At 37.3% G+C, this 14,051-nt stretch overlaps 1 protein-coding gene across 2 annotated transcripts in view; it reads right to left on the reverse strand.

Moving 5' to 3' along the window:
• TOX (thymocyte selection associated high mobility group box) overlaps positions 1-14,051 on the reverse strand; it is a 306,725-nt gene that overhangs the window by 27,378 nt on the left and 265,296 nt on the right. For both annotated transcript variants that reach the window (XM_032296160.1, XM_032296161.1), the window contains one exon: positions 5,248-5,478. In XM_032296160.1, the coding sequence (XP_032152051.1) occupies positions 5,248-5,478 (231 nt within the window). The remainder of the gene's footprint in view (positions 1-5,247; positions 5,479-14,051) is intronic.

Here is a 14,051-nt window from a genome sequence, read left to right on the forward strand (position 1 = left end):
TTAACAGTAATTTCACGAGGCGTCAAACATAGGAATAAATACTGAGGAATAAAATAATGAGGTGTTGCTATTGAGCTGAACTGCTATGGCTAATATCCTTGGATATGAATTATGCATTCTGAAAGAAGGCATATGTTAACAGTATTCAAACAGTTTCCCTGCAAGTGAGATCTGCTCATTAGGCTCTGGATCTCGAGGTAAATCCACTCTCTTCTTCCACGACAGGGCTAGCATTTACAAAAATACACGCTCTGGGCACCGTGGGCTGTGGTTTCTCCTGAATACACTAAACTCTGAATAGGCTTTCCACTCCATTTTTAGCATAACAGCATGTTTATTTAGCTCTTTGGCTGCAGCTTTAAAGCCATTTAATGTAATGTAAACAAGAACATTTTGTTTGTAATTTGCTAAATGTCTTACAGCCCGACTGTGTCTCCAATTAGGAACTTAAGGTTCATTTAGTAATTTACATCTGGTTCTGATTTAAGGTGACTTTCCTTTTTCACTTAAGAGCCGGCTTGCCGTGGCTAAAAAGGACCCAAGTACGCTCTACAGCTCTTTGGACCAACCCTTTCTGCTTCAAAGCAGGATGGGCTCTTTTATTTGGTAGGGTTTTGTTATATATTATGTGTGCACCCAGATCCTCCACTACAATGCCCAGAATCAGAGAGTTCAGAAATAATGGAGGTAGACAGGAAACTTAGCTGGAACCTCGTAACAAAGATGCTGAGGGTTGCTGAAACTCCAAGGATCCTAATACAAAGGGTGTGATACTGTTAACTTACTATTTTTCTTTCTCTGTAGGTTCCAGTCAGTGAAAGACAAGTAGCAGAGACCAACATCACAGCAATACTTATGTTTTATTTCCTTCTCCATCTGGTGCCTTTTAAACAACTTAGTATGCTTCTGAAATGGGCTCTCCATTGTCTTACGAGTCATTAGCATTTAAAACCCCCAGTTGGAATCTCAAACACAATTCTGCTCCCATTCCTGATTCAGTACCATCTTCCAAAGTATTAAAATAGGGAGATCTCTGATATGTGGAGTTTGTTCAGTGGCTTTGGTAGGAAGGATTCATAAGGGAGGTTTTGTGTTCCTTGAGGATTTTTATCGCTTCTTTCAGCTTCCTTTTGATTTCTCTTCTTTGAAAGATTCTTCACAGAAACCAAAGTACATATTGTTTCTCACTCACCATGGATTCTGAAAATAAAGATCTGCCCTTCTGCAGTGGCTTCTTACTCCCGCCTATACTCCACAATGAGGAAGCATGTGATATAAACACACAGCAGCTCTATTAGTCATGTTCCCTCTGGCTGTCAAGAAAACATTCAATTGTAATCTCACTAATAGCCATTTTTCCTTAAATATTGTAATTTTCTGAGGCCCCCAATAAGTCATCAATAATTTTGTCCATTTTTCCCAGTTTGTGTTTATATTTGTCGCTGTTCGTAATTGTGGGCTATGGTGACAACAGGATTTTGGAACAATTGTGGCACGTGAAATCTTAGCCTTCCACCGGAACCAGCTGCCTACACAATGCCAACAGCATCACATGGGTTTGTTCTGTAACACGCATATTTGTTCAAAATTTTGAATTTTAGTAGTCTGCCTCAAATTTGCTCCAGGAACATTTTTTAAAAAATACATAGCGGTATGTGTGCTCCCCAATTTGAATATTAAATGAGAACAAAACACAATTAATTTAAGTTTGAAATGGAGATATTATAGTATGTTGGCACAACGAGTTAACACAAAGGGAGAGAACAGGTGGTAATCCACCATTATAACACTTTGGGATATTTTGCTGCAATTTTCTGGATGCCCAAATGTGCATTCCAGGCAGGCACGTTTGCTCTGCTGATGACTCTTGCAAACTGCTAGAGAAGGGCTGCTGTGGAGCAGAGGAGCAGTGGCCCAGCCAGTGCAATGTGCTCCCTTTTGTGAGCAGTGTCTGATTTGATTCAGTTGACCCTCTCCCTGCTTGGTTCTGGCACAGGCCTACATCCAATGTGTGTTCTACACCATACCTCTTGGCATGATCTGCAGTCTTACTGTCTTTATTAAGCACAATCATCTTTTATGTGCAAATGATAGGCTATGTGGAACTTCTGTGAAGTCAAAAAAGCACACAGCATGGGGACAAATCATTTTGAAGTGATTGAAACTGTTTTGGTCATCCCAATGCCTTGTTATAGTAACTCTTAAGTGCTAAAATTTTAAAATATTTACTTTCATAAGATAAAAAAGTTATCTCTATCAATTTTGGCACAATTTTTTTTAGCAACTGGATTTTGATTGTGAAATCACTTTATAATACCAAATGATATATATGTCAACTATTATGTAACTTTATCCTTTATAAAATGAATTTGCTCCCCAAAACCCTGTTTTCATTGAGAAGGAACCCAAAGGTAGACTCATTACAAGTTACTTACTAAACTAGGCAACATATGAAACCTACAAGAGAGAAACACACAAAAGTGAAAGAAAAATATTTGCCATTATATATATACAATTAGAAACTTTACACATAATTGTAATTATATCCACCTTAGGGAGACCAGCCTCAATTCTCTGAATGCCAGAATAGGAAAATGGGAATGATTTACCTTTTTAACATGACATTTGAGAATACTGAATCTCATATTTTTGGGGTCTGTAAATAATTTGATGGTCAGACAAAAAGAAGGCAAAATACTATCTTAATATTACCCTCTTGCTATATTAAAAAGCTGTAGAATTAGTGGGAAGAAACCTGCTGCTTGGTATTTACTGCCTTGAGGAACTACCTGATTTTCATCATAAGTCCATTATTCTTTTCTATCAGAAACATGAGAACAGGTATTTATTTTTTAATATTGACAACATAAAGAACCAATCATGGGCTACGGAAGGCCTTTGCAGACCTCCCTTTTTAAAAATCACTGCTCTTGAATATGGAAAATAATTAGGAAAATGTTACTGGGGTCAGAGGATAGATAAGAGAGGTAAGATGAGTGGCAGAGCAGGCGATTGATGTTTCCAGAAATGAAGAGTTTAACAAAAAGACACCAAGGAGGCAAAATGAGCCTTGAAACAATACTCCCAGTTCAGTCACTGAGTCTCAGGTAGGGAAGAGGGGCTGACCCTTCACAGGGGAATCGTGTGTCTTCAGATGAACAAGAATCGCTTCACCCTATCTCTAGGGAAGGGAGGTGCTTTTGGGATGCTTTCTCCAGGAAATTTTGTCTCACAAAGCAAAAAAGTTTATGGTACTGAAGCCAGGTGCACATTCAAGAATGCACAGAAGGCTTACTGGATCAGAGAGCGAGCCATGTCTTCATATGTGGCATCATGGGTGGAGTAGGGAGGCCTTAAGGTGACATTAAGGGAACAGGGAGGGGGTTGGGATTGCTGGTTGGGATACATTTAGTTTCTCATTTAGTGTGGCTCTGCTGAGTGGAGAAATGAAGTCACTGTGCAATTCACCATGATTGTCCAACATCAGTTGGAAACCACACTTCATGTTTGAGAGTGTGAGAGCAAACTGACCTAAGTTAGAATAGAAACGAGCTTTAAAATTCTGCAACTATATGTCATGTTTCAATTAGAATCCCATAATACAACGTCAACTACCCTCTTACGGTGAGTGGGTATTTTAATTGAGTGTGCAGAGAACAATTTGGTGGTGTGTTTCCTGTTCATGAAGAAAACTCTTGCAACACAGGGCTCTATATGGCAGGCCTGTGCTTTCTTAGAGCAGCACTTCTTCAAGCTGGCAATCTTGAAAAGGATGTAAGGAAATGCATAGATATTTCAGATTGCAGAAGACAGCTTTGACTTATAGAAAAGAGCGATTGAAGCTACCTGGAAGAGCAAGTTCTATGTTTCCTTAGCAACTGGTTCTATCATTATCCCTATCATTGATTTCATAGAGTTTGTTAGGAAAAGCATTGTAAGTTGAGTGACAAGTTTTATTCAGAGTAATTCTATGTACCAGGCATGTAATTGTAGACAAATCATTCAACACAATGGGGGTCTGTTTGTCTTGTTCTCTGTTCTATCCCCAGTGCCTAGAACAGTGCCTGGCACATATGTGCTCAACAAATATTTGTTAAATAAACAAATGAATTAATTTAATTTATATGGCCCCATTTCATAATCAGCAAAATTTGGGTAAAAATTTCCCTGTATATCCATGAGTATTGAATAGAACAAATCAAATAAATAATGCAAAGTGCTTTTAAAACTATAAGACACTATGTACTTTATAGCTGTTAATATATAATATAAACACAATATATAGGTCCTTCTAGATGCATAAATAGGTGTGGGCTTTTCTATATTTTATATAATGCCTGGACATGATGAGGAAAGATCGATGTCTCTAATTAAGAATAAAACATGAGACTAATTCATATTAATGCAATTCAGTATTCTGCAGTGGCTAAAACTGATTTACATAGTTATTTCAATCACTTATAGGATGCTTGAAATTTTTCTTTGTGATCTTGAGATTTTAGATGGTGACCATGGCCATCTAGATCCTGGTTTAAAAATGTGGGATCAACATTGTTCTTTTGTTTAGGTGGGTTCCATCCTTTCACTGAACCCTCACTCTCTCTGTGACTCCAATCCTCTTTAAACCTTCTGAGCCACATATGCTGTATCCATGGTGTCTCACGTGGCCTTCCCTGAGCATGGTCCTCAGTTACACCACAGCGATACATGAGAGAAGATAAAAAACAGGCATCTGGTCCCATTTAACGCAGCCTAAAAATATGGTATAAATACATATGGGGGATTGAATAACAGCCCCTGGCGGTCTTTAGGGAATGGCTAGGGGTGGAAACCCTTGAATTTGAGGTTCATTTAGCAAAGAGGGTTTTGATGACAAAAGGGTAAATAGTAAGTGCTGAAGAGAGGTGAGGACAGTTTTCAAAATACTTTTAGGACTTTTTTCAGTCTTTATGTTCCTGTTGGCAACATTAAGGAATAACGCAATCCTGGCTGGGATATGTAAAAGTGCTTCCAAAAGTAACTACACTATATAAACTTTGAAACAAAGGAATCAACATGCTATTTATGGAGGAGTAATAAAGGAGTATAACATTATGTGAACGTCTCAGAAAGTCTGGTTCGGGTGGGGACACATTCTCAGTGTCTGTCCTGGGATCTAAAGAATTCACCCAAAGCCCTGGGAAGCCATTTCTTCAGACTGCACGATCTCAGCTTATGTGGATTCCTACTCCACTGGGAATGCCTTACCTGTTTTTGCTCTTCTCCTAAACCGTCCCACATTGAAGCCACAATTTTAGAGACTTCGCCAAAAGTAGCATTTGGATTTTGTCCCTTGATGGCGGCCTGAGTATCACGAAAGAATAACGCATAGGCAGACACAGGCTTCTGGGGCTCATTGGGGTCCTTCTTCTTCTTCTTTTTGGGAGTTTTTGGTTTTTTCCCCATATCGGAGGCAGGCCGCTTCTCTCCACCATTGACCTGAAATGGAAATCAAAATAGAATTATAGGGAACTGAGACAATTTGAAACCAAAATACATTGCTGTTTTCCTTTGAGACTTAGACACATACCCTCACCCATACACATCACTCAAAGACAGACTTTTCTAAGGGACATGTGGTTTTGTTATGTTCTTTTTTTCCCAGATGAAACTGCGTATTGCAAGTAGTCTTCATATGTATCCTACTCACAACTTTGCTTACCTAGCTTTTAAAAAATGTTGTCTCTTTTTATATTATTACACTATTAAATACAGAGAAAGCCTGACTAGCTGAGCTGCTGCTCTCTTTTGGTGGCAGGCGGGGAGGGGGCGGGGGTGCGTGCCGGGAGGGGAGGGGAAATTTTGAGGCTTTTTTTTTGCCTTACAAAGTTTGTGATCAACTGTTCACTATAATTGAAGTGTTCCTTTGTCAATATTTATTCCTTTGTGTGACATGATCGATTCCCTGGATGTAGCTGATCGTTTTTTATCTTATAAATATTACCTAACTTTACATAAACTATATCATAATAAACTATTTTTGCATCAGCCTTAAAAAATAATCCCTTAACATTCTTAACTTTTTCTCTTACGCTGTAACTGTGTAGCAGCAGATTTCTCTTGTAGGAACACTATTGGATGAACAATCTAACTCGTTTTCTTCTAAGGAAGTTATCCTTGTCTTTCTAATTATGACTTTAAAACCATGGGGCAGCATGTCCAATAAATAAAGTCAAATGGGTTTTGACTTTGCCCCTAGTTCTATGGAATGCTTCCAGGAAAACCCAGCGATGCTCATGGATTAAAGAATGGTATGATCTACACCCTAGGTCAGTGCTATTCAATGGAACTTTCTGCAAAGATGAAAAAGTTCTATGATTTGCACTATTCTATATGGCAGCCACTAAACCATATGAAGCTAGTGAGCGCTTGAAATCTGGCTAGAGTTAATCAGGAGCTAAATTTTTAACTTTGTTCAAATTTAAATAGCTACATATGACTAATGGCTACCATAATGGAGTGTGCACCTCCAGAAACTAGATTCTAGAGAGTTCCAGAGCAGTTTTTTACTCAATTTAAAAGTAGATTCTATTTTCTCCATGTTCCTCAAGTATGAATATTTTGATAATTTTAATTGTTATTCTGATACACCTGGGAAAAAACACACTGAACATATTTAAGATGGCTGCATTTGAATATTATTTTCATTACTAACTAGATGTGATGTCAATTCATTCACCTCAAAAATAAAGCATTTTAGATATGATTTCTTTCCAGCTCTAAAATTATATGAGTCGACATGAATACAAAATAGGTCTGCATCTGAAGGATTCAATTTCCACATGCCTTGTCTACTAACATCCGAAGGCAGCTTCTACACCCTGACCTTCCATTGTGGTGGTTGTAGCTGCCTTCTCTCTACAGATACAGTGTAATATACATCTCATTTTGATAAATTGTTAGATGGGGTATTTCTGTAAAATAACTGCCACTATTGGAGAGGAAGCATTAAGTACAGAGAGATTTGTGGATATGACTTCAGAGGACCTCACTTCATGCTTTTTACTATTTTTAGCTGTTATCTTTGTTAAAGTAACTTCCCTAGCCTCTGTTTCCTCTAGTGAAAACCAGGTATTGTGCCATTTTATGACTAAGATGGTATATATTTATATATGTGTAGAACTTTAAAAGGGTATTCAAATATCAATTATGACATGATAGAAACTTTCAAAATAATTCATTGAATGAGTGGATGGAAAGTACTTTAATATTAATATGTGATACCTTACAATCAGTATGAAAGACATACCCAAACACCAAAAAGAGATAAGAAAAAGATAAGTGATTTCTTTGCCTTTGTCTTTATTGAGAAACCTATTAAAAAGGTTGTCACTCTGAAATTGTCTACTGAAGCAGATCAAAGAACCCCACGGGGACAGGATGATGTGAACCAAGTTGACAAGCTAATGTAGATTAACACTAGATGATAACTTCCCTGAGATGGATCAGAAAGGTGATCTTGTGAAGTCACTGGCCACCAGGTAAATCTGTCAGAGGACTAGCATGTCTGGTGCTTGATATTGGACACACTGGCATAATAATGCTACATTAAAACACAGAGGCATATATATGACCTAGAATGGTGCTTCTCAAACATGGCTGCACATTAGAGTCACCTGGTCAGCTTTTAATACCCTAATGCTCAGGCCTTACTCTACACAGATTAAAGCAGAAACCTAGGGGTGGGAGACTGGCCTTAGTCACGCCCTCTGAACTCTTCTCTTCCAACTGGCATTTCGATATTTTAAGATACAAAACAAATAAGCAAAATTATTCTGTGCCCCAAGGCTACCCATGGCCATATTTTTCTCCTTTTCTCCGAGAGGTTGGCTGTGCTGGCCTGGTGGAGCCTCTGCAACCTACTTCAGTGTGCTTTCCTGTCATGTGGCTCTCAGTAAGATCTTCACTGGCCACACTGCTGAATCCAGTGGATGCTTGAGTCTCCCCCTTACCTGATTCTCACTGTGAGGGCCCTTTCTCCTACTGGTTTCCTAACATCACCCTCTGAGTTTTACTCCTACCCCACTGGTTCTGATGTTTCCAGAATCATTTTTAGGGTCATCCTTTCCCGCCTGGCCATTAATTTGTAGCATTCCTGATTTGTTTTGCAGTAAACTCTCTTCTCTTGTGAGTGTACTTGTAATCTCACATGTAAGCAGGGTTTCCATTACTATTTGTGGGTGGATGGCTGTCAAGTTCATGTTTCCCTTGAATTTCACACACACAGAAACAACTGTTATTTGACATCTCTATTTGCAAGTCTCAAAGATATTTCAAACTCAAGTCAAGCTTATTTAGTTCTGTATATCTCCATTCATAGCATGTATCAAACTTGTAATTACACAATAATGTACGTGGTTGTTAGATATACTCCTATCCAAGCATAAGGACTATGAAGGCAGGGGTTGGGCCTGGTTTTGCTCACTAGCACATATCATGGTCCCTGATACGTAGTAAGTGCTTAAGATTTGTTATAGTAGCAATAAAAATAATAATGAAAAGTGATAATATTTTGTAACCATGGCTATTCTTACACTCGTAATCATAAAATATTTATTTGAAAGGAGAATAAAGGAGTCAACAAGATCCACAATGAAGAATATTAAAGATAGAGTGGTTTAGGGTATAGATTTTCAGTTATAAGATGAGTAAGTTCTGGGGATCTAACAAACAGCACAGTGACTGTAGTTAATACTGTGTTGTATACTTGAAAATTGCTAACAGAATAGATCTTATGCATTCTCATTTAAAAAAAGTGACTAGGTGAAGTGACAAGTTAATTAGCTTATTGTGGTAATCATTTCATAATGTACACGTATATCAAAACATCATGGTGTACACTTTAAATATATACAATTTTATTTGTCATTTATACCTCAATAAAGCTAAAAAAAGAGAAATCCTGATATTTCATCAAAGATTGACAGGAATCAGGAACAAAGTACAGAAATAAATGAATCCATATGGAATACTACCTAGACTCATTTTAAATTTTAATTAAAAAATTAATGATCTGACACATTGAAGTCTCCATGATTACAGATTATATCAATCTTTCTGGAAAATAATCAAATGTCAATCATAGAGATAAATTTCCTATCATGCAATTTAAATGCTCTCATTAAAAGAATTCCCCACATTATTTAAATAGTTTTTGTGATGGTTAATTTTAGGTGTCAAGTTGATTGGATTAAGGAATTCCAGAGAACCGGTAAAATATTACTTCTGGGTGTGTCTGTGAGGGTGTTTCCCGAGGAGACTCGGGGGAGTCAGCGGAGTGGGTGGGGAAGATAAACCATCAGTGTGGCCAGGTACCCTTCAATAGGCTGACGTCCTGGATAGAACAGAAAAGACAGAACAAAGACAACACTTTCTCTCTCTCTCTCTCTTTGTCATACATGTGCTCTTTGTCCTTCTGCCTTCTACCATGGGATGGCACAGCAAGAAGGCTCTCACCCAGGGCCTCTTGAGCCTCTACAACTATAAGAAATATATCTCTGTTCTTTATAAATTACCCACTCCTAGGTAGTCTGTTACAGTGGCACAAAATGGACTAAGACAATTTCCTTCCTCCATTGTCCATAATTGTGTTTGAACCACTGATCATCATGCTTACTTTCTTTTTAAGTTGGTATGTGGACAGTATGGTACAGGCTCTATATCTACTGGATGTGTGATTCCCTGATGTAACAGAAAGGAGGACAGTCATCCTCTTGCATTTGACAATAGGGCCTTACTTTTAGGGAGGTACTAAAGAAGCAGGAGAACTTGTTACTGCCAATGAGAGGCTCAATCATATGAAAACCACCAGTCGTCATTTTGAGGCAATGGAGAGCAACTCTACAGAAAACCCTAAATAATTTCATACAGCCAGTCAATTTTGTTACTTGCCTGGGGGCTTTACCTATTTTCCTGGTCTTTCCTAGAGGGCTGGCAGAATGCAGTGTTGCTCAAAGTTTTGTTTAATAGAAGCAAGTATTTCATGACTTCTGCCTCCACATTTTCAAGGCTCAGGAGACATCATTTACGCATTATGGAGTGTAACTCTGGGGCTTCCATTGTATATCTGATTGAGTACCTGAGAGGCACTAGACTGTAAAGCTATGGTTTTGCCCCCATTACAGTAGACTTACCAGCCCATCTTATAAGATTACATCATCTTTGTCTTTGCTGTGCCTAAAAGCAAGAGCATATTGATCTGCTTTCAGTCAACATCACACTGTGCCTTCCCTTTAAATACTCTTATTAACCTTGGTTTGAATTTTCTGCCATGCAAGAAAACTGGCATCTGAGAAGACCAATCTAAAGGATGCACATAAAATATTCATTACTCAAGATTCACTGCCTTTCTTTCAATAACTAAACTAGATCATCAAAGCCAGATTCTTGGATCATAATACTCTGACCATTTATAGAACTGCCCTCATAGAACTGAACTATGATCTAAGACAAAGCCCTGACTTCCACTGAAGATTTATATAAGGGGGAAAACGATGTATAAAAGATCTCTATTTCTTATGAGATAAAATATACTCTGGAGGGAACTATTTATTATATTGCTCAATGTTCTTGTATAAAGGACTGTTATGTATTCACAATATCTTTGCTCTTTTGTATGTAATATTCAGTTGCTGTGGTTTGATCTCTCATTTACTCAAGTACTTGGGCTGTGCCCTATGAGGTATAAGGCTGTTTGTCTTGTGAATACTGGACATTGCCCCCTGATCTGTGGGGATCTCATTTTTTTGCTTTTCGCTTTTCTTATGTGAAAAGGATGCGGAAATGAGCTGCCATTTTAGATTCTCTGTAATGAACTGGGAATTTGTAAGGCCTACTTTTGGAAGTAGCTTCATCACATATATGAAAAACACATGATCACCGCTTGTGTCCAAAGCCTCCTTGAAGACAGAAATGCTGCTGTAATTTGGATCCATTTTCATGCCAGAAATGGATGTAATTTGAAAGATATCCAGCTCTTATGACCACACACTATTTGGAATAAACACAATGATGATTAAATATGACTGTGGTAGAAAAATTAGCTAAATGGATTTAAAATCTGTCCCTGGACCTTAATTTTGGGTATTGTCTGGATGCTCACTTCTTGCATAGATGGATGGAAGCATATAATTTTAAATCCTAACTTTCTGAGAGGCCTTTACTTTTAAAGTCTAGAGTAGCACTGCCTCATAAAATTTTCTAGAATGACAAGTATGCTCTTTGCCCTGTCCAAAAGGGTAGCCACTAACCACATATGGCTATAGGCCACTTGTAATGTAGCTAGTAACACAAAGGAACTGAATTTCCAAATTTAATTTTAATTTGTTAAATTTAAATGGAAGCAGTCACATGTGGCTAGCAGTTACTGGATGAGACAGCACAGTATTTTGTATTGGACACTGCTCTAGAGTACATATGGTATTTGTAAAGTTACCAGGGTTCTAAGGCTAGAGAGTTAAATTTTATTCCATCGTAATTTTTAGAATATCAAAGAAACCATATAATGCAAAAATATGAATTCCTTCCAATAACAAGCACATTGAAAGTAGGGAGCAGGTCCCATTAATCTTCACGTCTTTCACAGCATCGGTACAGTATTTTACATGCAATGGATCATTATACATTTCTGCTCTGGCATTCCATAGCACTGGGCAAAGGCTTAGAATTATGAGGCAAAGAAAATCTGAAACACACAAAAACTTGTATGAAAGTCATGCCAACTGAAACATGGCTGAGCTGAGGCCCTACATGTCTCCCTGATTACCCACACGCCGATTTCATCATCAATTAAAACATGAATGAATATGTAAGTGCACAAATACCTAAATATTATTCATAAATATTACACATAAGCTTTACACAGATACATGTGCTTCATGTAACTTACTCGCAAGACATAGATTTATTTCTCAAATCCCTACAGGTGCCCTAAGGCTTCTGGTAATTCACCTCCCGTCATGCCTTATTGGTTAATTATAGAGATGTATTTAACTTATTTATCACAAGAAAACAATAATCTTTACTTTAAAAAAGTATGTGCTAACCGTGTTGCTTAGATAATAGCACTTCTTGAGAAGCCAGAGCACAGTAGTTAAGACTATCAAGGAAAGAGAATCACTGATATTGAAATGTCCCTGGAGAAGTTAGAAACGTCTATAAGCATATTTAAAATAAACTGCCGCGGTCCCAAAGCCTTTAATGGAGCTGGGAGAGCTGTTTAATGCACACTATCTTGCAGTAATCGCTGTAGTTTAAAATAGATTTTAATCAAGCACCATCTGTATAATAGGCTGAACAAACAACATAGAACTCCACTTATAACTCTTATCATATAAAGTAAATATTATAAACTCCTCTCCATAGAAACAAGGCATATAACAGCAGTTTTTGTGATGTTTCAGTGAGTGAAAATTTTGCTACTTAAATTCATTCTCCTTTTTCTAAACTATGCCATCTAAAATCCCCTTATGAGACTAAATTCAAATAAGCATGGAAAGTAAGTCATCTAGTTACTGTGAAATCAGCAAGGCTGTAATACTTCTTTCATTTTACAATTGGGTTTATTATTATCATTAATAATGATACATTCTATGACTCAAAACATCAATTATAGAGAAATGCATATGAAGTGCTATACTTTTGAAATGATTCACACATGTGGGGCATTCTATCAGTGTCATAGTTTGTAAAGCAATTTTATTTTTAAGGATCCTTGATACTGGCAAACATAGCTGAGTGTTATTTTTGAATGAGTGTAGCCAAGGCACTCAGTGGCCTTATGTGAAATAGGAAGCTTGGGCTAATGTCCAGAAAAATCACTTTAAAGTGAGAAAAAAGGCTGGCTGTTATTTTATACACCTACTGGTTAAGTGTATCAATTTTATGGGATCCACTTGATCTTTTCTAAATTTGCTGATGTAGGGAAGTACATTCACTTCATATTCTTTTGGAATGGGGGCTTCTACAGCCTTACAAAGAATGCATGCTGTTGAGGTGGGGTCCCGCTGAATAAAATGCTAGGCGGCTATGTTAAGCTTCATTTTATTTTTATTCCATGAATTAATTAAGTATGCTCAGTCATCTAGGGCATGTCTATATCCTGGGGTAATTAATTACTTGAATAAATCGTAGGAAAGATGATTTGGAAGCAGGTACTAACTGGCTGTTTGACCAAATTTTATCATTTTCTCCTCAATTAGTTTATTAGACTCAGCTTTAACAAATAGGATACTTTTTAAAAAAATGAATAAGGGGCATATATTATTTTAATTGTTGTGGTCTAATAAATTCTTTAAAAGTATCATAGATATATAAAGTGAGCGGCTACAATATAAGTACAGTTCAATGATGAAAATATCAGAATTCCAAGTCCCAGTTTTAAGTATTCTGTCCCACTGCTACCTAGATAAAGTGACGTGACATTTGGTTCTAACACTGTTTGATTTCACTTAATATTTGTAGAAACCTGTCTGTTTCTCATTTCTACTTTATTCCAGGAGTCTACTTGTCTTCAGAACAGTGGTAAATAAAAACTCCTACTCGAAGGCTTATTTAATTGCTGCTCTAGTGATTCATCCTATTTGCTTTGAGAATAAAACCTTCTGCTTCTGTCTAGTATGGTAGAGTGTATGCATTGATGAACTAGCAAATTAGTAACAAACTTAAAGGCAAACACTAGTCAACTCAGAGAAGTATGCAGAGTATTAAAGGCAGCTTTCATATTGAAGATATTGTTGAAGCCATTGTGAATTTGAGTTAGAGTGCAATAGACAGAAGACAAACTCCATGCCTTCCCAAAAGCAAAATGTTTAATAGGAGTGATCCCGTTAAAATCAAGATGTAAAAGAATTAGACTGTCAGTGCAAGGATGAAGTAACATTCCCTTGTATGTGACCTCCCGGAACATGCAGCAATAGCTGTTCTGGAACCTTGATACAAATGAAGAGTAGAACAAAATCTCATGTTTATTCACAAAAAAAATCCAGCATTTGCAAGATGTGTAGCCTGAACAT

Source organism: Sapajus apella, unplaced genomic scaffold (genome assembly GCF_009761245.1).
Source record: "Sapajus apella isolate SASKATOON/1434 unplaced genomic scaffold, GSC_monkey_1.0 scaffold35, whole genome shotgun sequence".
In the NCBI taxonomy this organism is placed as follows: domain Eukaryota; kingdom Metazoa; phylum Chordata; class Mammalia; order Primates; family Cebidae; genus Sapajus; species Sapajus apella.